This window comes from Malania oleifera, chromosome 12 (assembly GCF_029873635.1).
Source record: "Malania oleifera isolate guangnan ecotype guangnan chromosome 12, ASM2987363v1, whole genome shotgun sequence".
NCBI classification, from domain to species: Eukaryota; Viridiplantae; Streptophyta; class Magnoliopsida; order Santalales; family Ximeniaceae; genus Malania; species Malania oleifera.
In genome coordinates, this window is record NC_080428.1 from 57,612,166 (window position 1) to 57,636,546 (window position 24,381).

General features: G+C 36.4%; 1 protein-coding gene across 11 annotated transcripts; it reads left to right on the forward strand.

Moving 5' to 3' along the window:
* The first annotated feature begins 248 nt into the window (after positions 1–248).
* Positions 249–23,101, forward strand: LOC131144162 (protein NUCLEAR FUSION DEFECTIVE 6, mitochondrial). Of its 11 annotated transcripts, none has more exons than XR_009133738.1 (6): positions 279–510; positions 617–738; positions 20,008–20,026; positions 20,182–20,279; positions 22,129–22,196; positions 22,447–23,101. XR_009133738.1 is itself a non-coding variant. In XM_058092603.1 (4 exons), the coding sequence occupies exons 1-4, from the start codon at positions 365–367 to the stop codon at positions 20,195–20,197; spliced, it is 303 nt and encodes a 100-aa protein (XP_057948586.1). In that variant the 5' UTR covers positions 260–364; the 3' UTR covers positions 20,198–20,526. The 11 variants fall into 11 exon arrangements, 5 of the variants coding, with proteins under 5 accessions (XP_057948589.1, XP_057948586.1, XP_057948588.1 ...); XR_009133737.1 differs by lacking the exon at positions 22,447–23,101 and adding an exon at positions 22,280–22,318; XR_009133736.1 differs by lacking the exon at positions 22,447–23,101 and having other exon boundaries at positions 22,129–22,318.
* Positions 23,102–24,381: the final 1,280 nt, after the last annotated feature.

Sequence of the window (24,381 nt, forward strand, 5' to 3'; positions counted from 1 at the left end):
TGTTATTAGAATATGATATCACGATCAAATTTAGAATTTCCACCTATGATTGAATTTTGAGATTTATTAGCATTTTGGCAAACATATAATTGTAATAGTTGGATAATTGCTAAATGTGCAATATATATAATTAATATATATATATATATATAAATAGAAATCAACAAATTCTTAAATTTCTAAGGCCCAAAATTTTTACAGCAACTTCCAAAACTTTTCAATAGGCTAGCCGAACATAAATACATGTCATGATTTTCATTTGCTGCGTCTGTGCACGCGCAAGCAACCTTATTTGCCCCAAACAGAGTCTTAAAGGTTAAACCCCATCGCAAACGCGACCCTCACAAAACCTCTGCGCTCAGTCATGGCCTTTGCTGCAGCCGCCGCTAGGTCAGCCCTCCGCGGCGCTTCCGTTCGAACCGCGGCGGCAAAAATCGCTGCTGGAGCGAGGCCCAAGCGTTCTAGCTTCAGCTTCTGCAAACAAAGACCCCTCTCTCATCGCATTTTCAGGTTGGATGTCATCTATTGCTCTCATATACGCCTCTCCGGGTGAGGTTGCTGTGTAATCTCTAAACTTTGATGAGTTATATTCTTCTATTTTCTTTGGCGATAAAAGGTCTCCTGTTGAAATGAGCTGCTGCGTTGAATCGATGCTTCCATATCACACTGCTACTGCCTCCGCATTGCTCACTTCCATGATTTCCGTTTCCCGCCGCAGGTGCGGTTGGACCCCAGAAGGTAGTTTTCCCCTTTAATTTTCACTTCCTTGCGTGCCATACGCACGCTTTCTTGTTTTTTACGTGCATTTTCTTCTTTCAGTTTTTTGATGAAGCGAAGCTTTATTTTGTTTGTTATGGGGTTGATAAAAATTTAACTGTACTGGGTATCTGGAAATATTTGAATTGTTGCATTAAGTTATATTGGTTGGTTGGTTGGTTGATTGATCTGGTCATGGTTTGATCAAGATGCTAGTGAGTTGTATACATTATATGAGCTGACCTAGGTTTGAATTATGTTCTATTCTGTTAGTGTTGATTGGCATGTAAATTGCGATGGCAAAGCGGAAACTTTTGAAACATGATTTTGGCATGGTAATTATTTTATTTATTTATTTATTATTATTATTATTATTATTATTATCATCATCATCGTCATCATCATCAACATCATCTAGATTTGTGAGTGCACATGTGCTTTGCATGTGAATTATTAGATTAATATATTCATAATTTACTAAAAAACCTTATGAGCGATAACTATTTAATCATTTCTTCAAGATTTCATGGAAGCAATACATTGATATTGATATTGTATTGTTCACAAGGATAATACAAAATGAAACCAAAAAAAAAAGAAAATAAAAGAAAAGAAAACCTTCAACATGTGAAGGAAAATATGAGTCTAGATATTAGTCTTTTTAAGAAGAAATTGACCAAATGAAAGATACATTCTTCCACCAAATTTATTGTATTTATTTCATTAGTTTTGTGTGAAAATAAAAACTTAGAAGATCATACAAAAATTGGGTCAAATAGGGCTTTCATTTTTGTCTGTTCAGGTAGAAATTGTCAAATTTTTACAATATTTAATTATCTCAAGACTAGAGGGTGGTAAGTAGGATATATTTTTTTATTTTATATAAATGAGTGGTATGACTCTAAAAGATAAAGTAAGGAATGAACATAATCCATGGTATGTTAGGTGCGACACTCATAGAACATAAGATAAGGGAAGGCTTGTTAAGATAGACATGTTCTCTCACTAAAATTTATTATCTTTTTTTTTTTGATAAATTTGTGAAAATCAAGCTAAAAAATTAGAGAGAAGTTGTGTCAAAAAGTGCTTTAATTTTTGGCTGCACATTAGAAATTGACAATGTCATATGGATATTTAATTTTATCTCAAGAATAGAGGGTCATAATTAGGTTTTGATTTTTAGATGAATGAGTTGTATAATTCTTAAAGATAAAGGAATGAACACATCCATGGTAAGTTAGGCTTAGCATGTGCAGAACATAACACAAGTGAAGGGTGGGTAAGCTCTTAAAACATGGACCAAATAATGTACCACTACCTGTGCTTAAGGGTGAGTTAGATATTGTTAGTGGGCAAGGGAGAGAAAACGACCAAGAGGTGAACATTTTGGCAGCATTTCAACTTTTTTGAGGATATTGCCTAAATCACGTGGAATTGTTGGAGAGGATTTTTGGAGTTGACCTCACTTGGTATGACTCCATGTTACCAAGAATGTGGAATGTTTTGATTCTTAGAACGATGTCACGGCCAAATATTTCACACCATGTGAAAGGCCGTACGACACTAGCTAAAACATTTTTATTTAAGTTAGCCAAAGGTTACCGCATTTTACCAATATAACACATTCACAACAGTTGAATATAAAACAAGAAGAAGCATTTAGTAATTCATGAAAGCAAATGACAAGCAAGTGGTAAACATTGAAGCAATATAATTTGTGAACAAACACCTTTGTAAGCAACATGTGTTTAACAAGGGAGGCAAGTAGGTTCAACACGGTTAACAAATGCTTGTGAGTTTTACAAGACTGACGAACGCTCATCCTCCCCTATCGAGTTTTATATGCTATTTTAGCTTTGACACTAGGAAACATGAAATTGTTTGAGGAGTCATACTCCTATTCTACACTAGGACATAAACACACTCAAAGCATAAAACCTTGACTAGTATTTGCACTATAGTAATCCATTCCATGCACACAAAGTAAGCAGTCATATTCAAGCATAATGCGTTGAACAAGCTTGGCTTGTGACATTCTCCCCCACTTATGCAGTCGATGTTCTTATAGACTTTGATTCTAGGTACTATTCGACTTGGTCCGCTAACGACTGCATGTATTTTGTTGAAATTTAGTTGATTTCTTCATCTCCAAGGCCTTTTTGCTTCACTAGGAACTTGTGCTGCTTCTTCCTCGATGATGTGAACTCTTTGTCTGCAAGGATAACTTAAACTTCTTTATAGTCACATTGCGCTTTATTCATTGCTGCTCTGGTTGACTAACTTTTGCTTGGATCTTCAGTGTCAGCGTTGAATGACTTGAGGCAGCTATGTGAAACATAAGATGCACTTCTATCCAAGTTGGAGGCTCAACCTTGTAAGAGACCTTCCCAACTTTAGCTAAGATGGAGACTGGTTCTTTATATTTGCGAAAAAGTCTCCTAGCTTGACCTTGTAGTGGCCTAACCTATTCAGGATGAAGCTTAGCAAGCAGCAAGTCATCGACGTGGGAGCACAATGGTCTTCTCCCCTGATCTCCCACTTCTTCTCCCTTGGAAGCTTTCTCCAAATAGGCTCGAGAAATCTTTGCATTTTGTTTCTTTTCTTTGGTGAAGATGTATGCTCATGGAATTTTTTCTTTGTATGGATTGTCCACTATGTGAGGTAACAACGGGTGCTGGCATGTAACAAGTTAAAAAAGACTCTTTGGTTGTTGAGCTATTTTGGGCTTTGAAACATGACTGAACCACATTGAATAGCTACACCCAATTGTCCTAATTGGCAGTGACAAAATGGAGCAAGTACTCCTCTAGTAGCCCGTTGAATGTCTTCGTTTGTCCATTTGTTTCTGGGTGATAACTCGAAGAGATGTCAAGTTGTGAACTGAGGATTCTAAGAAGTTCTGTTCAAAAGTTGCTGGTAAATCTTGAGTCTTGATCACTGATGATGTCATGAGGATCACCCCAATACTTCACAATATGTTTAAAAATCAATTGTCCTCCTTTACCGGACAATACGTTGGAGCGATTATGAAAGTACCGTATTATGAAAGCCTATCTATAACCACAAGTATAAACCATGCATCTCCCACTCTTGGAAGACGGGTGATGAGTCAAGTGAGATACTCTTCTACAGTCTCGTTGGTACTTGAAAGGGTTCTAGCAGCCTTGCAGTCTTTTTTTGCTTCAACTTCTCTTGTTGGCAGGTAAGACAAATTCAGGAATACTTTACCACGTCATCATGCATTTGTGACCAGTAATACCTTTGTTTCAGCATTGCCAAAGTGCGATGCCATCCTTGATGGCCCGTGCACATGGTGTCATGACACTCTGTCAGCATTGTCTTTCTTAGATCTTTAGCTTGAGACATAAAGAGTTGGTTACTATGTGTTATCAACAATCCCTCTTCTAGAATCCATATTGGCATGCTTTTCCCTCTTTCGTCAACTTTATGAGATTTTGGTCAATTGGATCTTTTGCAAGGTTCTCCTTAATATGCTTTCGCATTATTGTGGTAATCTTACTTATTATCAAGTGAGTCACCATCTATAAGGCCACAAGCTCAACCTTCCCGCTTAGTGCATCTGTGACTTTGTCCATCTGCCATGCCTTGTGCTCAAATAAAAAATCAATCTCCGCCAGAAATTCTTGCCAATAGGCTTGCTTGGGGTGATAATTTTGGCTGTGTAAAGAAGTGACTAACAACCGAATATCTATTTTCACCACAAATTTTGACCAAGTAGGTAATGTTGCCTGTCACGGTCCCACATCGAATGTATACTAGGTAGATCTTGGACTTATAAGGAGGCCTTTGGGTTCCAACTAAGTGAGGTGCCTTTTATAGGACAAATTCGTGAGGCCAGTGGGCCATAACGGACAATACCTCACTGGAGTTGGGTCCAGGACCATTACATTTGGTATCAGAGCCTCCCTGGGGGTAATATCATGTGAGTGGATTTGCCCTGGGGGTACTATCATGTGAGTGGATCCTATATAGAGGTGTAAACCACTTTGATGAAGACGTCAAAGATTGGACGAGAGGGCCTGTCGCGATCTCACATCGGATGTGTACTAGGAAGGTCATGCTAATAGGGATGTCAGAAATCGGACAGGAGAGCTTGTCACAAACTCATATTTGATGTGTACTAGGAAAAATCACGCTGACGAGGACGTCAGAGATTGAACGGGAGAGCCTGTCATGGTCCCACATCGGATGTGTACTGAAAAAATCTTGGGCCTATAAGGAGGGTTTGAGCTCTAATTAAGTGAGATCCATTTTATAGGACAAACTCGTGAGGCGAGTGGGCCAAAGCAGACAATACCTCATCGGAGTTAGGCCCAGGATCATTAAAGTTGTGTACCTTTGTTTGGCTTTACTATGCTTATTGACTCTCGTATGCAACATGATGCTTATCCTATAACAATACTCCTTTGAGGGCATGGTTTGATGCATTTCTCTATACCTCGAAGGGTCTCATGATATCCAAAAGAGCAAGTATTAGATATCACATCATAACTTCCTTCAAGTTGTCAAAGGCTCCTTGGTACATCTCTGTCTAGTTCCACCCATGACCCATTGTCAATAATTCTGTTAATAGGGTAGTTTTCCTCAAGTACCCCTCCACGAACATTCGATAGTAATTGGCAAGTCCAAGAAAGGAATGCAGCTCCATCACTGTCATTGGGATCTTTCAGACTTGAATAGCTTTTACCTTCTTTATATCTATCCAGACATGATCTTGCTTAATCACATGACCACAAGAATTTTATGCTTTGCAGAGCAAAAGAACACTTATCTTTCTTCGCATATAGAATGTTCTCCTTCAGCCTATTGAACACCTTTCACAAATTGCTGTAAAAGCCAGTAAGGCGATCAATTTCCTAATCATTGATGCTTCTAATTAAGAGAATGTTCCAAAAAGTCCTTTGATTTGAAATCTGAAGGTGTTGACTATCGGGGGCTTACTTATCGCAAGCCAAATTGAAAATCGAAGGAAATTTATTACTTAGGGTATTTGGCCATACCAAGCGTTGTGCCAAAAAAAACAAATTGTCCCCATTCCCTACTTGAAAGCTGACAAAGGGGAAAAAATTACCCCAAGCTTTCATGATGTATTTCCAAACTCCAACTTCTTGGGATCCTCTTCCCATGTGAGTGATCCAGTCATTCTATTGGAGCTTGGAGCCTTTATTTAGAAGCAATGAGCCCCCATCAAAGATTATATTTTTCCTTCACGAGTCTCCATAGCCATTTCTCTAGAAGGGCTTTATAGAAAGAAGAGAGGGATTTCAGCCCCAAGATTCCCAAACAAATAAGTTGTTTAACTACCTCCCTCTTGACAAGGTCGTATTTAAATTCCTCCCCTAAGCTGCCCCAAAGGAATTATGGTGTCATCCGTAAAGAGAAGATGTGAAACTTCCATGGACCTCCAGTTTTTTCCTATGCTGATACCTTTGCAAAGCTCTCCTTTGGTAGCTTTCTTAAACATGACTCAAACCTCTAGTGGAGCAAAAGAAGTCGGATGGCAATCGATGAACACTAAGAAACTTGGGGTACTAATACATTGTGCAATCCATCTGCACACAGCTCCCCAAAGCCCATTCTCCTAAGAATGTAAAGAAGAAAGTTCCAATTAACATGACCAAACGCTTTCTTCATGTCAAGTTTACAACCCACCCACCTTTTCTATCCTTATTGATAGGCATGCACGACTTTGTTTACAATAAGGGCTGCATCCATTGCCGTATTGCCACAAAAGCATGTTGGTGCTGTCCAACGGCTTCCGGAATGGCATTTTTAAGCCTCGCAGCAAGGACTTTGGCCAGGGTCAGGTAGATACTTCCCAGAAGGCTGACTGGGCAGAAATCCTTGGTATTTCAAGCCCAGATTTCTTTGGAATCAAGTGACAAAAGTGGCATTAATGCAACTAACAGATCTTATTGTTCTAAAGAATGGCTTAAAATCTCTGAGAAAGTCTTGCTTAAGAAGGCCCCAGTTTGCTTGATAGAAGGCTAAGGAGAAACCAGCGGGGCCAGGTGCTTTATCCCTGTTACAATCCTTGAGGGTTTGGTAAATTTCTGCTTCATAAAAGGGAATCTCATGCTGCAGTGGAAGAACTAAGATATCTAAAGTTGATTCCAAACATGTTGGTCTCCAGGCCTCAGATTTTAGAACATATAAGTGTAATTGTATGCATTGAGAAGAAAAAAGGAAAAGTTCTTTCGAAGTGGGTACAATTGGATTATGATGTCCTTAAATAAGTTCATAAGCACGTGATCATATCTATGTAAAGAGCACCATGGTATTACATGATGGGATAAAGGCATTCTCAATCTGAATATTATTTTAAACTTTATTTATTATAAATGTGTCACAAGCTGATTGTTAATGAATGATTTGATGAGTTGGACCAAAATCAGGAGCATTTAAATATTTAAAATGTATTTTTTTGTAAATAAACAGAAATTTATTGAGAGAAGAAAGATAGAACATGGAGGAAAAGCATCCTCCAAGAAAATGGGAAATTTAAAAGGAAAAAAAAAGTGAAATAGAAACTAACGAAAATACAATATACAAAGCTAATGAAGCTAACACTCCAGTCTCACTGCATATGACTTAAAGAGACGCTTCTAAAGAAGCCATTTGTGAAGCACCAAATTATGCGAGGGAGAAAAACCACCTTACTTCAAATCAAAGTAGGAGTAACCATAGTACCATGCCCATCAAGATTCTAGCATTTCGCTCCAAGCTTCTGACCCTATGCTACAATAATCACAAATAACTGTGGAACTCCAAAGAGCCTTATTCTTTTCATTCCCAAAACCCTTAAAAGAGAAGACATAGGCTATCGAAAGAAGATGGACAAACTCAAAGCTCTTGAAAACAACAAATAGTTTAGTTCACATGCTATATGAAAAGGGATGATGTAAAAGCAAATGTGAAGTCTCTGCACCGTTGCACAATATAAATATTCAATTATTGATGTCAAGGTTTGAAATTTGGATTCTTCTGATATTTGTTCATGTAATTCTTTATATTCTTATCTGACTCAATTCTAGCATTCTTTTCCTCTTCCCAATTGTTTGTGGAAAGCTAACATTCCTTCCAAAGTTGAGGTATTTTCATGGATAGCTGTTCTTGGTAGAGTTTATACCAACAATATGTTACAGATCAGAAGGCCTTATAAGGCTCTGTATTCTGATGTGTGCGACATCTTATGATAGCGATGAGACACATGCTCGTGTTGTGAGACACGTGCAATGTGTTATTTGGCTTGGTCTTTAAGGAACAAGCTTTTGGTCTGTTCGAAGAGGGTGTTGGATTTGCCCAAGTTCTTTGGAGAATTTTATGTTAAGACTGATTTGAGAGGATATGGGAGGCGCAAGGATGTAAGGAAATTTTCTTAGCCTTCTGGTTTTGCAGTCTTACGGTATTTTGCAGGAGAGAAATGCTTGTATTTTTCTCATCTATGTATTTCATATATGTGGATCTTTTTTCATCTAGTTGCTTTAGGAGTGTGCCAGTTTTTATGATATGCAACGAGCTTGCTTGGCTCTATTAGCTTGATTTATTTTTTCTGTTTGTTTGCTTGCTTTTTTTTTTTTTTTCATAGTTTGTATTTGATTTACCTTTTCTTTTTGCTTATTTCTTTTGTTTAGGAGGATATCTTATCCACCTTGTATATATTTTTTTCTCTTAAGAAAGTTTATTTTTTCTTTAAAGAAACTATTATTAACAATTGTTTGTGTTTCAATCAATAAATATTCAGGATTTTTGTAAAATAAGTTATACTTGTATCGATTCTATCTAAGCGTTCACTCTACTTATTTGAGTGTTCTGCATTCTATGTAAAGTAGAGTGTTCTGCATTATACGTATATAATTAATGGGATAGAAATAGAAGAGGTTGGAAGATGAGAGAAGTGTTTTATCTTTATTTTAATGTAGCAGAGAAATAGGGAGTTTTGCTCTAATACACTTTTTTGTTTAATCAGCAAAGGGACAATTTATTAACTAGGGAAAAATGCATTATGGGGATGACACCCAAGTACAGCAGAGAAAATGAAAACAATAGATGTCCCTCCGAATCATCTTACTCTGCCAATTAGAAATCATAGCTAACCAACGATCTTTGACAACCAGCAGAGAGGAAGATCCCTCAAAAGCCCTTCTGTTCCTTCTCTCCAGACAGCCAGAAAGTAGAAAGGGGAATGAGGGTAAGGGACTTCCTTATGACTTATTTGATCGGATTCCAGCCCAAACCCGTAACTAATGCTCCACCAAAGCTGTAGTGACCCACCTCCACCGAAGTGTATTAAAGTTTTGTTCTAACACACTGTTAGATATATGAAAGGGAACTGCAGTAGAAAGCGTTTGGGATTGGAAATGGATGGGTTATAATGCGGAGGGAGAGCATGCTTGCATTCTAGGTGATTGCAAATAATAGTGTAATTAATATTGTAAATAGATGATAGTTCAATTTAAAAATGATTTTAAATTTGCATTGTGGAGGTTGTCTGGTTTTGCGCAATCTTTTTGTGAGTATTGTTGAGAAGAACGGCGTAGGGATTGGACAAACCTAAACTTTTCTCCACCTATGTCGAGCTTGGGACAGAACTGAAGGTGGACAGAGGAATTCTGTTCGAGAGGGCTCTTCCCCTAGGCCGCCTTGCTTCTAAAACTTCCCTAAGAACCAAACCGAATGCTTTCAGTCCCTCTATTTTCCACAAAGGCCCTTCCTTGTCAGCTGAGAAGACTTCAATCTTCTGGAAAAACCCTGTGATTGAGCCCCACTTTCAGATGTTTGCTTCTAGTGACATCGAGGAGGAACTGGAGGCCCTACAAACCAGTCCCAGTCCGGCTGATACCCAGGACACCCCCAACTTTGAAATGCTGAATAGAATTTGACCCTGAAAGCACACATTTTAAGGAGCAGGTCTCTGAGTGGGTGTTATGAAAATGGAAATGATCAGTAAGGCATGTCTTTTGGTGGCTTTGAAGACAGAGCTTTGAAATTGTTTGAAGAGATCAAAAAGAAGAGAGGAGAGGAGGCACAACTTAGCTACATAAAACCTACGGGCAGTAACAAGAAACTGGACACAAGCAGGAGCTGAAATTCCTGAAATGTTCAGTAAATTATGTTAAATTGGGTGGATGCACAGATTTGATGGAGGCAAGCAGTAGTCGGGTTTGCACTACTAAATCATGTTAAGGAAACTCATTTCCTGGAATGTGAGGGGATTGAATGACAAAGATAAAAGGAGTCTAATCAAATCCTTTCTTAAAGAAAGGAGAGGCGGCATCTGCTTACAGGAAACTAAAGTGGAAAATATGGATCAATTCTTAGTTAGAGATCTTTGGGGACAGGAGAATTGTGGTTGGATCTCCTTTGATGCCGTGGCCAACGCAAGAGACATCCTCGTTTTGTGGAATCTCAATGTTGTGGAGATGATCTATCATTCCATCAACTCCTATATCTAGTGTTTGTTTAAGAATCTGAATGATAATTTTCTGTGGGTTCTCATTGGGGTCTATTGCCCAGGCGAAGGACCTCATAGACATTTGTTTTGGACTGAGCTGTTGGAGATTAAAAGTTGATGGGACGCACCTTGGTTTATTGGAGGAGACTTCAACATAATGTTGTACCCCTATGAAAGAAGTGGGGGCAGAGCGGAGAATAGCTGCATGAGAGAGTTCTTGGACTTCACCAATGCAAATCCCCTCGTTGATCTCCCGCTCATTGGTGGTGCTTTCACTTGGTCCAACTCTAGAGTCCCAGCTTCCTTATTGAGAATTGATAGATTCCTTAATTTAGTGAATTGAGATACACACTTCCTCGAAACCACTCAGGAGCCCCTTCCCAAGTTTACTTTAAATCACTTCCCTATCCTCATTGACACGAGTGGAATCAAATGGGAACCAACCCCATTCTGCTTTGAAAAGAAGTGTTTAAAGCACAATGGCTTCGAGGACCTAATTAAGCTCTGTTGGTCTACGCTTCATGTCAAGAGGTAAGCTAGCTTTGTGCTAGCTTCAAAATTGAAGAGATTGAAAGAGAAGCTCAAAGTGAGGAATAAGAGCACATTTGGGAATATTCAAGTGATGAAGACCAATATTCTTAGCCACATCAAGATCCTTGACGAGCAAGGGCTAAGACAAGGGCTCAGTACCAATGAAAGGGCCAAAAAAGAGTTTTTTTGAAGAAGGATCTAAATGAGGCTATTAGCCTTGAAGAGATCTCTTGGAGGTAGAAATCTAGAGCCTTATGGCTCAAGGAGGGAGACCGGAACACCAGATTTTTCCACAATTACGAACGCCCATTGCAAATTGAACACCATTTCTTGCATTGAGATTGGCGAGAACACCTTAATTGGGGAAGAAGAAATCAAAAGGGGAATTTGCAACTTTTATATAGCTCTTTACTTTGAATCAAAAGCTGGAGACCTGTAGTGAATGACATCGGCTTAAAGTCACAACTCTCCACTATATAGTGGCTTGAGAGACCTTTTGAGGAAGCGGAAATCCTCCATGCCATAAGAGGATGCAGTGGAGACAAAGCGCTAGGGGGCCAAATGGGTTCTGCTTGTCATTCTTCTAGTCAAATTAGCGCGAGGTCAAGCATGACTTTATTAACACTGCTAAGGAATTTTTTATATTGAGTAAAATTGTAAGCAGCATCAACGCCAATTTCCTTACCCTGATATGTGGAAGAAAATAATATTTATTTATATCATATAATATTTTTACAAAATAATATTTTGTAAAAACTAAATTTATAGACCAAATTAAAGAAGTTTAATTAAATCAATTCCATTAAGAATTTAATTTTGATTAGTTGGATTTAATTTCTTAAAAATTTTGGCATTTGATTTTGCTTTTAAGAGAAATTAATCAAATATATAAATATTAATATACATAAATAAGTAAATATTAAATTATATATAAATATAATATATTTATTTATATCATATATAAATATATATATATATATATATATATGTAAATTAGAAATGTATCATCATTTTGGTTAATTTTGATTAAATGAATTAACTGAAATAAAATTTGGTCGGATAAACTTTCTAGAATACCTTTTAATTCGATTAATATAAATTTGTCAAATTTATAGTACCAAATAATTGTACAACCCCACATATTATAAATGTTGTTCTAAGACTAAAATTCCTTTAAAAATATTGCATTTAGTTTAATCTTTGTCAAATTTATTTTTAAGTTGAATGAGTGAATTTGGATTAGATATAGTGATGACTATACTTATTAAAACATTAGTTTCGAGATTTAATCTTATTACTTATATAATTAACAAAAAATATATAAAGAAAATTTTTTTACAAATTAACTAGACAGCAGACTTGTTCTCACCTCAGGCCCAAGCCGAAGGACTTGAGTTAATACTTAATCACAAAAATTCTACAACCCAACAATAAATAATAAAGAATAATATATATACAAAATATCAAATAGAAATAGTTAGAACAGCTAGAACTGTACCTTTCCACATTTGCAATGGATCAAAACAGGATGATTTCTGACATCTAAAAATATCAAGCAAAAGACTCAGAAAAACCAAGAAATAAGGGTACTATTTTAATAAAGGAATCTAACATTGATGGCATTAAAAAATTCAATTATAATTGTCTAGTTAAGAATTAAAATTCAGTACCAATCAAGACTTTCGAAGCCTCCTTAATGGCATCCTTGGGGATAGACACAGAAGACTCCTGCACACCCCCTATCTTAATACTCTTTAGCGGTGTTTAGGAAAAGATCAAGAAAAATTACACCAAAAATCTTTACTTAAATATTTCCTAAAGTAATTAGATGATAAATAACAGTAGAAATAGAAAAGGTAGTGGAAATATATAAAACCAACAAACACTGCAAGGGCATCGTGAATTTCGATGAAGTTATCTATAAGCTAAGAAAATTAAAGTATTACCTAATTCAACCCATCTATCTCATTTAAGCTTTAGTGCTTTACTATCCACACTTCTACAGAAGTCTTGCACCTTAAACTCAATTCAGATCTGAACAACATGATTAATTTATTCTTGATGCTCTCCCATCCTTACTTTTAGAAAATTTAGAAAAATCAGTTGCACTGCATTCTCAAAACCAACACTTGCACTTGAAAATCAATTTAAAACCCAAGAATATAATCAATTCGTAGCCCCTGATAGATATCCACCTCGAGCAAATCAAAATCTTATGAATTCAGGCATTATCTTATTCAAGCATGACTTTATTAACACTGCTAAGGAATTTTTTATATTGAGTAAAATTGTAAGCAGCATCAACGCCAATTTCCTTACCCTGATCCTAATGAAACCTGGGCAACCAACATTAAGGAGTTTTGTCCAATTAGCTTGATGGGAAGTATTTATAAGATCCTTGCCAAAGTCATTGCTATGAGGATCAAAAGAGCTACTGCAAAAGTCATTGGGCAACATCAACACACCTTTGTGGCCAGAATACATATCATGGATGTAGACCTCATAGCTAACGAAGTGGTGGATACTTATTGGAGGGAAAAGAAAAACAAGGTGCTATGCAAGCTTGACATGGAGAAAGCCTTCGATCATGTTAGCTAAAACTTTATTCTCTATACTCCTAGGAAAATGGGTTTTGGGGAGCGATGGTGTAGTTGGGGATTGCTCATTGCATCAACACACCAGGTTTCTTGGTGTTAATTACTGGGTGCCCTATGGATTTCTTTCACTCCTCTAGAGGATTGAGACAAGGGGACCCTTTATCCCCCTTTTTGTTCATTTTGGCGATGGAGTTTTTGAGCCAAATGTTGAAAAAAGCTACTGGAGAAGAGCTAATCAAAGGCTGTAAAGTTGGCAAGCATGAAAGGTCCATGGAAGTGACGTATCTCTTTTTCTCATATGACACTATCCCTTTTTGTGAGGATGACTCTCTCCACATTCTGAATCTAAGATGTATCATGGCAGGGTCATTAAGTTTCAAGTTGGAAAGTTAACCTTGGAAAAAGTGAAATCATTCTAGTTGGAGAAACTGTGGACGGGCCTCTCCTTGTTGGCCTTTTGGGTTGCAAGATGGGAACTTTCCCTATTAACTACCTTAAGCTACCTCTAGGTGCCAAATTCAAAGATAAAGGAGTGTGGGACCCCATCATTAGAAAATTTGAAAAAGGCTGGCTGGATGGAAAAGGAATTTTTTGTCAAAAGCTGGAAGACTCTCTCTCATTAAAAGCATCCTGACAAATCTTCCTGTTACTATCCTTCCCCTTTCGACTTTAGTTGCCAAAAGACTTGAAGGAATTCAAAGGAGGTTTCTTTGGGGGAGCGTCAGGGCAGAATTCAAATTTTACCTTGTCAAATGGGGCGTGGTGAAGCAACCCATTCATTTAGGAGGCTTGGGTTTGAAGCCCCTCCACATTTAATAAAGCCCTTAAAGGGAAATGGTTGTGGAGATTCATGATTGAGATAGATAACCTTTGGCGGGGAATCATTGTTGTGAAATACAGGCTTGAACATAATGATTGGATCTCCTAGCTTGCAGAGGACTGCATGGTGTAGGGGTGTGGAATTTCATCAAGAAAGGTTTTAATGATTTCTTTTCTTGTATTTTAGATTTCATGTGGTGAATGGGTACAAAATTTATTTTTGGCATGATTTGTGGCAGGATCAGGAAGCCCTTAGCCCATGTTTGGAAAAGTTTTGGGTTTGGATTTGTATTGGATTTAGATAAGATATAATATAAAGTTGTATTAAAATTTGTCTAAATCCACCCATATCCAAATCCAAGGTCTGAAATCCATGCTCCCAAATGCAGCATTAGTGTTTTATTTGCAGCCATTTACAACTTGGCCTGTGACAAAGATGCCTACATTAGTCGGCACTTCCAAATCTCAGATCAGGGGCTCTTTTGGGATATCCCCTTCCTTAAATGTCGAAGATTGGGAACTCAACCAGTTCAGAGACTTCTACTGCTTTCTCTATCACTTTTAGCACCATAATAGTACTGATATTCCAGTTTGGACCTTAGATGAGAAGGGGGCCTTCATTGTTAGATCCTTCTATAGTAAGCTCTTTCCTTTGAGTCGAACAGCTTTAATTTCCCTTGGACTCAGATTTGGAAGACAGATCCCCCCCACAAAAGCTGCCTTTCTTGCCTAGGAGGCAACACATGGTAAGACCTTGACCTTGGATAATTTTGCAAAGAAGGGGTCTGTTAGTCCTTTGTATGGCTGACGCAGAATCAGTAGAACACATCCTCCTTCATTGCACTTGGACCAGAAATATTTGGAATATGAGTTTGACTCTGATTGGGCGATGTTGGGCTATCACTAACTTTGTCAGGGGGGAACTCTGGGCCTGGAAAAGTATTCGGGCAACAAAAGAGAAGAGGAAGGCTATGTTCCTTATTCTCTTTGCAATTTTTTGGTGCGTTTAGAGAGAGAGGAATAGGAGTGTTAAAAAATTCAACCTCAGCAATCCAGATCAGCAAAGAGCACTGGTTTACTGCGGTCAGTAGCTGGCATAGTGGGGACTGTTGTTTATAACTAAATGTAATCTTTGATTTTTGTGATACCCTTCAGGGTGCTTGACTAGCTGTACCATGGGCTGGCATTCCCTTGATGCCTTTTCAATAAATTTTTCTTTATTTATAAAAAAAATAAAATTTAAGGTGATATTTAATCAGTTTATTCCTCCTTACGATCAGTGTTGTAGTAAGGTACAGGACTAGGTTACTGAAGTTCTGGGGTTGGACGTTGATGAATAAGATTTGGAATGCTCACTTGAGGAAGATGAAGGTTTGCTCATTGATCATCTTAGAAAAGTGGAGGATAATCCAAGATCTTCTAGAACTCATCAAGGGTTTGGCAACTAAATGTTAATGTTTATCTTGAGAGGTTGAAGTCTCACCTAGATTATGTGGCAGGAAAAAGAAAAAAAAAAGTTGAAGGGAAATTGCAAAAATTGAATTCATTTGTTAACTATGGGGGTAAGAAGGGTAGGGGGAAAGTGGGTAGTTTATATTTTTTATTGAAGATTTTTAGTTGAATGTGAGAGGCCTTGGGAAGTTAACAATTGTAGGCAGTTTGAGAGATTGTGTGCATATTTCTGTTGATGTAGTCTGTAACAGAAACCAGAACTTCAGTCAGCTGATAGGTTTTTTATTTTTATGTTTTTGGTAGTGTAGTTTAAGGATTTGGTGTGTCTTTGTACCTCTGGGGGTTAAGTTGTGGCTTGGATGTTAGATATGGTCCCAGAGTGGACAGTCTTCCAATTTTTTTTTTAAAAAAATATATATATATATATATATATTGTTTTTTATTTTTTACTCTCTTTCTCTTTGATGGGAGTTTCTTGGGAAAGGTCAATGTTGTTTTCTTCCTCCTCTTTTCCTGTGATTATTAATGGCCAGCCTAGGACTTGGTGGTTTTTTGCGTTTAGGAGTGCGAGGCAAGGGGATCTGTTGTCTTCCTTTCTTTTTATCTTTGTGGTTGATTGTTGAGTAGGATGATTGGTAGGGCCATTGGAAGGTTTTTCTCCAGGATGTTGCTATTTGTAAGGATGATGTGGTTGTTTCATTTTACAGTTTGCTCATGATTCCATTTTGTCCTTGTCAGAATATAGGAAGCCTTTTGTATTATTCTCATCATTTTACAGGTTTTAAAGTGTCCAGTGATGCTTCTAGGTCTGTTACTATTGTAGGCTACGGGATTCTGCAGTTGCCGTTGATTTTTTTGGAGTTTATTTAGGTGGCACTCAGTTTTTGAGGAGTTTTGGGATCCAGTGATTGCTTAGGTCTCCAAGGGTGCATTTGGTTTGGTGGCGAGGCTAGGCTAGGCTAGGCTAAGGATCATTAGACATGTTTGGTGCAAAAAAGTGGTGTACTTCTTTATTCAAATAAATCAATCAATATATTGCACAGTTTTCAAAAATATACAAGCAATGATTGAGTTAAAACCAAACTCTATTATAATAAGTAAACCAAACCAAGTGGGCATCTAATTCACTTCCCAAAAAATATTTTTCAATTTTCAAAAATATATCAACCGTCAAGACTCTTCCTTATGTTTTTATTTCAACTCTTCTCTTTTTATTTACTTTTACTTTTTTACATTCAAAAAATCAATTATTTAAAAAAAATAAACACTAAGAAAACATGTTAAGTTTTATTTCTTGTTGTTTCTCTGTCCCCTCTTTATCTCCCTCTCCACAAAATTCCTCTCTCTGACATCTTTTGCAAATTTCTTGTGGCAAGTTGGTGACACTTGTCCAACGAGATGTGTGCGTCGAAGAAAAACTGATGACTCTCAGCCTATGGCACAAAGTGTTGTTAATCATTCCAAGACCCCCAAAGCTCAGTTCCCTGAGTTCCCTCACCCTCTTTCTGTTAGATCTTGTGTTTTTCATGCTAAAGGGAAATCAGATTTTAAAAATCTTTTCATTTGATTTTCATTTGAGCGTAGTAGATTTATTTTGACTCTTGACAATTTGGGTGACCCCAACTGCACTGCAAATCAGTGTGTATGATCTTTATTGTGGTTCAAAGGGGTTGCATTGATCCTGGTATCTATGTTCTCAACCAAAGAAAGTCATCTCTGCCCAAAGGATGTTAGAATAAACAAAATAAACTATTGTAACAAAACTTGTTCAGCTCCAAAAAAGCAAAGTTAATATTACAATCTGTCCAAGCTAACTATGTCTTGGACAACTCGTACTGTAGACTGCATATGAGTGGGAGGTTAAAAGGAAAAGGCCAAGGTCGATCAGACTATGATGTGAGGGTGGATTTTCTCATTATTTCCCTTTAATGTTAGAAGAAAATTGTATGATTCTTGATTATGAATAAAAAACATGGAAGCAAAAGAAGTACTTAAATATCTAACTTACAAACCCAATCTCCCATTTATTTTTGGAAACAAGAAGGGCTTAATGACATGATTTCCATCTACATAATAATGATTGTGATCATGTTTGAAGTAGCTGCAGTCATCAATATGTTACATTAATTAGAAGTACATTAAGTTACTATTGTGGGCTCTTTGATTACCTGTAAATAGGGTTTGAAAGATGATTTTATTTGATTCGAAGGCACTTCCACAACCATTTTCTTCAGTCCGTTTTCAATAATTAATACTGGAATGAAAAAGTCACGTCAGCTGAACAATTACTGTAATTCACTAGAATGAACCATCAAGGATACCAAAAGAAGGCTCCCACAATATAAAGGCAATCAAATTTAATTCATCCAACAAATATCAATAAAAAAGGCACGATAGTATGAAAAATTATGTTTAGTCAATAGGGTTTATATTGAGCTCATACAAACTCGAGACTCGCAACATGTCTCCTTTGAACAACTTCGACAATCATTAAGCCGCATTTCTTTTGAATTCTCAGGCACCCGTTGAGGTGCATTATATGCCTGTTTTTGTACATGAGAATATCAATAGTAATGAATTTTGTTTTATCAAGAAAATAGGAGAAAGAGAACAAAATTTCAAACTTACTGTTTGTAAGTATTAAATATGTGCAGCCTGTTTTAAGTATCAATGTATTATAGATATTTTAGCTTCACAAAAGAATGTAAATTCCCATTTTTCTGGGATCAATCTACTTGTATGATAATGCTGATCATGTTACATTACTTTAGAAAGTGCAAGCTATAAAAATTAGTCATTGAAAGGGCATATTAAATGGTATAGACACTGCAGATAAACTATATGGGCATAGAGAGAGAGAGAGAGGGAGAGAGAACTTTAGGACTTCAAGCTATAAAAATTAGTCATTGGAACTTTAGAAGTGCATATTAGATGGTATAGACACCGCTGATAAACTATATGGGCATATATATATATCTAGAGAGAGAGAGATGATGTTGCATTACTTTAGAACTTCAAGCTGTAAAAATTGGTCATTGAAAGGACATAGTGGATGATATAGACGTGGCAGATCAACTATGGGCATTGCCATATTTCATGGTTGATAAACTCAGGGAATTAGTCTCTGGAAAAATTTTAAAATGATTTAAAACAATTCCTTGCCTCTGTCTTTGGCCAAAATTGCTGTCGTTTCATTTAAGTTGAATAGAGCTACTTGAGGATATAAGTTTAGAGGGAGAGAGAAAGAGACAGAGAGAGACTTGAAGCTATAAAAATTAGTCATTGAAAGAACCTATCAGATGGTTTAGATGCCGCAGCTCAACCATGGGCATTGCCCTATTTCATGGTTGATAAAACTTAGATGGTATAAATACCGCAGATCAACTATGGGCATTGCCATATTTCATGGTTGATAAACTGAGGGAATTGGTCTCTGGAAAAATTCTGAAATGATTTAACAGTTCTTTGCCTGTGTCTTTGACCAAAATTTCTGTCATTGTGTCATTTAAGTTGAATAGAGCTACTTCTAGAGGCTATAAGTTTTGAGATTTTCTGGGGCAGCCTAACTTCGAGTTGTGTTGTGAATAAGGTTGGCAAGAACTGCATATGCAATTTTCTTAACCTCTTTTGCAAGGTAGTTACTAGTTGGGCATCAATTACTATGATGAAAAGTGGCCAAAAGTTTTCTCAGAGCTTTGAGGCAGTTATCAAGTTGAATGGGGAGTGGACAAGTTTGCTCAAAGAAGTAGAAAAAGCATTGATATGTTTGATGGAGAATGAATCTTCAGTTTGCTCCATAGGCATGTTATGATTTTTACATGTATTTAAAATGTAAATATTTGATATGTGGTCATGTGGATATTGATTTCAATGGGATCTGAAACTAGGAAAGGCAATAAAAAATAGTAATGTCAAAAGGAACTTGTCTTGATTAAGTAAAACAGGTTTTGGATGGGAAACTCCCATTATGTAACTACATTCTCTGTTCAAATGAGTTTCGGATGGATTCCTTGATATGGTTTCCCAGCAGCTAATGGTGCACTGCGATATAGTTATGGTTGAAGGGACTCTTTTAGTGGTGTGGACCAAATTTAGAAATTTGAAAAATTGTAGTTGATTTGGAATTTCATTGATGCACCTCTTTCTCCATATGCTGTCATTTTCAGTTATCATTGTTTTCAAGGACTTTTTATGTATTTTATAGATCCATACCTTGGTCATGTTTACCAATCATCTAAAAATTTTACACTCTAGTTGGTTCTCATTATTGAAATAGGTATTTAGGGAAGTGGAACACTTTGCAGGTGTCTGTATGCCTCGTCCTTTTAATAAGCTTGCCTTTTGTTTTGTTATGTTTTGTTTTGTTTTTTTCTCCAGGTTTAGGGATGGGGGATGGGTGAGATAGCAACCATTATATCTTCTTATGTCTGAGAATAAGTTCCGTAAATTCATTTTTTCCTTTTCTTTCTGTAATTTATGCCTTTCTTATCTAGGTAATCCCATCTCTCTGTCTCTCTCAATGTAAGAGTACATCATCTTTTTCTCTTGTAGGGCAAGACAAGACTAGATGAAGGTGAAGCAATCAAAGATGGTGTGACTTGGATTTTTCTTTGTTATCAAATTTTGAGAGTACCTGTTATGTAGATTAGGTGAGAATCCGTCTTTTTATAAAATTTAATGAGGGATGAATAGATGAATGCCATCTGCTGTTATTTTGATGGTTTGGGGAGAGCCAGATCAATAATTCTTAAGAGATCCTTGTAATTTGCGTGTAGTATTTTTTAATCTTTTGAACCAAATGTATTTTGTGCTTAATTTTTTTTTTTTTTTTTTTGGTCCATCATACAGTTCCTGTATTGATGAGTATTTATCTAATATTTCTGTGAAATTCTTAAATTGCACGCAATTGTGGTGACAAGTTCAAGTTTGATGGATGAAATATTATTACATCTCCAAGCATTTCCCTTGGTTTTATATATTGAATTCTCAAAGCTTCTGGTTTAACATGTGCATTTTCTTTGAAAATTCTGTCGAAAGAATTTTCTATATAATTTTTATTTTTCTTTGGTAAAAATACCAAATCAATTTCACCATGCTGCTATCTTGTGAGGCACTTCCATCATTGAGACAAGTGTACACATGTGGAAGCTTCTCTAGGGTTTGAGGCGAGGTGTCTCACTTATTTTTCATATTTAATTGCAGCCATATCTGCCATTGTTCTCAATGTTTGGACACCATTTTTTACTTGATATAAAATATTTGCAATGATGTTGCTTGCATGCATAAAATTCCTGCATTTTTTGGCAACATACTGTTGTTATAACTAAATTTTCTTGACAACAGGGACCACAGCTTTGTGAGCTAGTTATATGTAGTTATTTGATGCTGCATAATTGTTTTGATATTGTGCTGATATAAACTCTGAACTCTTTGAATCGCAATGGATTCCCGACATTTTAGCTAATCTGGATTTGGACTTTTGTTATGTTTATATTGATATGGTTAGATAGGATTTTACTAATATGTTGTATTATATCAGATTCCAATGATGATTTATGAACTTCAGAAGGTTCAGGCGAAGTTTTTTGTGCATGTGCTTTAAAGACACTGCCTGATAAGCTAAAGAGTATTGAATGAGCGGCAGACAAACAACTCTTTTTATATTTTTTGTTTTTCTTTCTTGACCATTCAAGTTGAACCATTGAGTAATGATCTGATATTTTTTTAATTAGCAATGTTTGAAACTCTTACTAATCTTATATTATAAATTTTTTTTGGGGTAAGCATTTTGTTATATTGGGTTGTCCATATCAAAATATTCGATGTTATCTCAAGCTGTCAAGCAGCACTCCTGTGGTGATTAAAAGTATCGTTGGTTTTATATATTGGTAATTCTATTCCCTAAAGAATCCCAGGCGCACAAGTGGGGGGTGGGGGTGGTTGTTAACTCAGCAGGAGATTGGTTTATTGCTGATTATTGACATGCCGAAAGTTGGAATTGGGAAGATCCCTGGTAATGCATGTTTGACTACCTTCTATAATTACCAAAATATCACCTCATACAATTATAGTTATTCTTTAGAAGTTTGCTTAGAAAATGCCATAAGGGCACCCTTTAAGAAGTTATTTTAACAAATATTCGTACATTTAATTTAATTGTTGACTTTGCATATATTGAATGGAGAATGTTTCTCAAAATAATAATGCTAAAAAGTAGCAGCAGTGCCCGACTTAAGGGCCCTCTTTATTTTTGTGACATTTTTTTCCTTGAGACTCGTGGCACAAGTCATTAGCAGACTGTAGTCTTGAGACTTTCTGTGTAGCGTAGCTTCCTTCTCTGTTGTGGAATTTTATATATATATATGAAAATTGATAATTAAGTTATTCTTTCCATTTCACGACTTTCATATTTTTGGTTGTTGACCTTGTAACTTATTGGTTAATTGTTCCCAGTTCCTTAGTACCCTGCATAAGTATTTTCCTTTTCTTGTATTGTAGATGGATGATGTTTTCATGGGATGCAGTGCATTGGTCGTAGTTTCTTTCTATGGATTTCAATGGACTTTGTAAGATTACTAATTGAGGCATCATTCTTCTTGATTGAGTGTAAAATTTGAAGATTTTAAGTATCGAAACCACCTATATGTAGGTTCTCATAATGAAAATAGATTTGTGTTGCCCCCCTCTCCATCAGTGTACGTGAACAGCATTGGTTCTTATTTGAATTGTGTCTTTCATAATTTGCTAATAGAAACTAGCCCATCATGGGCTTGAACGACTGATTTTGCTCAAGGTTTTTGGACGTGTTTTGGGTAGGGAAAAGATCCAAGACAATCATGTTTTCCAGAGACTTTGTGATCAAGAAGCAAGCAAGGTCTTTTTGCTTGAGGTTTTTGAACATGTTTTGGGTAGGGGAAAGATCTACAGAATCATGTTTTTCACTCTCGTGATCAAGAAGTTAAAAAATAAAGTGGAATGGACCTTTGAGGAAATCTTCCTTGTTTGGATTGCTATGTAGCAAAGATTCCTTCTGCATTTTTGGTGGCTACTAGCGATAATGATGGGGTCGGATAAAATGGCAAAAGGCTCCCTCGTGGAAAGCCACTTTAATTGCGTCTACAAAGGCAGTGAAGACAAAGCTTGGCATTTCTAAACTCAAGACTGCTTTCGTCCTTCATTTTACTATGCTAATTTCCTAGTGTTAGGGCTCTGCAGCCTGTCACCAGACTCGCCACTGTTCTTGCTTCTCGTGGGCAATATTTTTTTGCCCTTTATTGGGAGGAGTGCAGGGAGACTGGGGAATTATTCAGGAGTGCCACCCATTAAGCTGACTCTGCACTCGGTGCCTCAGAACAGAATAGAATTTGTTCTTATGTTTTTACATATCTATCATATAATATTTTTGTTTTATTGCAACTCTTAGAATACCGAACATAACATTATATGTTTGACTAAGATGAATGGGGCTTTTTCATGCTCTGCGTGTGTAAGTGTTAAGAATAATCTCGGCAGGAACAATTATGAAACAATGGAGGCCTGCCCTGTATTTGGGTATTAGGAGGATGCTGGAAAGCAGAAAGTGATGGGAAAGTAAGGTGGAGGACATGGTGAACATGTACCCCTAGCAAAAACTCGAAAGGTAAAAATTGACACAAAGAAAGTGGGGATCAAATGGAGAACATGGTCTTCCAGGTGTCTAGGGTTTATTGGCTACATTTATAGAAAGAGACTGATGGTTTATATATTATTTTTGTGCATAAATGTAAATAACATTTTTGAAGGTTAAAAAACCAACATTAAATGTCCAATAAAACTAGTTTGTTCTTATAAAATTGTTGGTGGGAGATCTTAATGGGACAACGTGAATTGAGGGCCACACAAGTAGTCGCACCTAAATGGATAATATATTTCAATGTAAGGTTGATTGGTTGGCATATGTTTACTTCAGTTTTTCTTTCTATAAAGGAGCCAAATAATTCTTTCTATAAAGGAGCCAAATAAATACATCTCTATTTATTTTTAACAATATAATCCAACCAAAATGAAGACACGTTTTTTTTTTTAAAATTTTTTATTTGGTTGAAATATATCAGAAAATTAATTAATCAAATATCCTCTCTCTCTCTCTCTCTCTCTCTCTCTCTCTCTCTCTCTCTCTAGAAAAAGCCTAATAAATATGTTTGTAAGATTGATATATTCATACGAAAAGTAATTAATTAATAAAAATTTTAATTTTTTTTCAATGAATATATATATTTTTAGAAGATCATACTAAGCATGTATCTTAAATTGATTTGAGTCATTACAAGAGACTCTTAGTTCTTGTTTGCTCTGCTGCTCTTGAGGCCGGAGGACTACTTATAGAGTGAGGAAAGAGAATTATATAGAGTGAAGATAGAGAATATACTTTAGTAGCAACTCTAAATGCAGTTGATTTACATTAGAGATTTTAATGAAAGTTGACAGAAAGTGATGAGAGGGTATGAGGAAAATGAAGAAGTCGACGAAGAAGGAAATTAGGAATTCAAAGGAAGAGGAGAGAAGAAAAGTAGATAACTCTTTATCTATGATGTGAATATAATAAAAAAAAAAAACGCTACATACATCCACAAACAATGATTCTTGATCTATGATGTGAAGATATTATTTCATTGAAATTTATGCACACAATAGGTATTAGATCTTATTTGACTCCTCTTCAGGAAAATGAGACAATTTTGTAAGAACAAACCAAATTTTTTTTTTTTTTTT

Bases quoted from the DNA above. Each gene is read 5' to 3' on its own strand.
- LOC131144162 (XM_058092603.1), top strand. From the start codon at position 365: ATGGCCTTTGCTGCAGCCGCCGCTAGGTCAGCCCTCCGCGGCGCTTCC. The intron at 511-616 runs GTTGGATGTCAT...TGGCGATAAAAG, and splicing joins CTCTCTCATCGCATTTTCAG to GTCTCCTGTTGAAATGAGCT.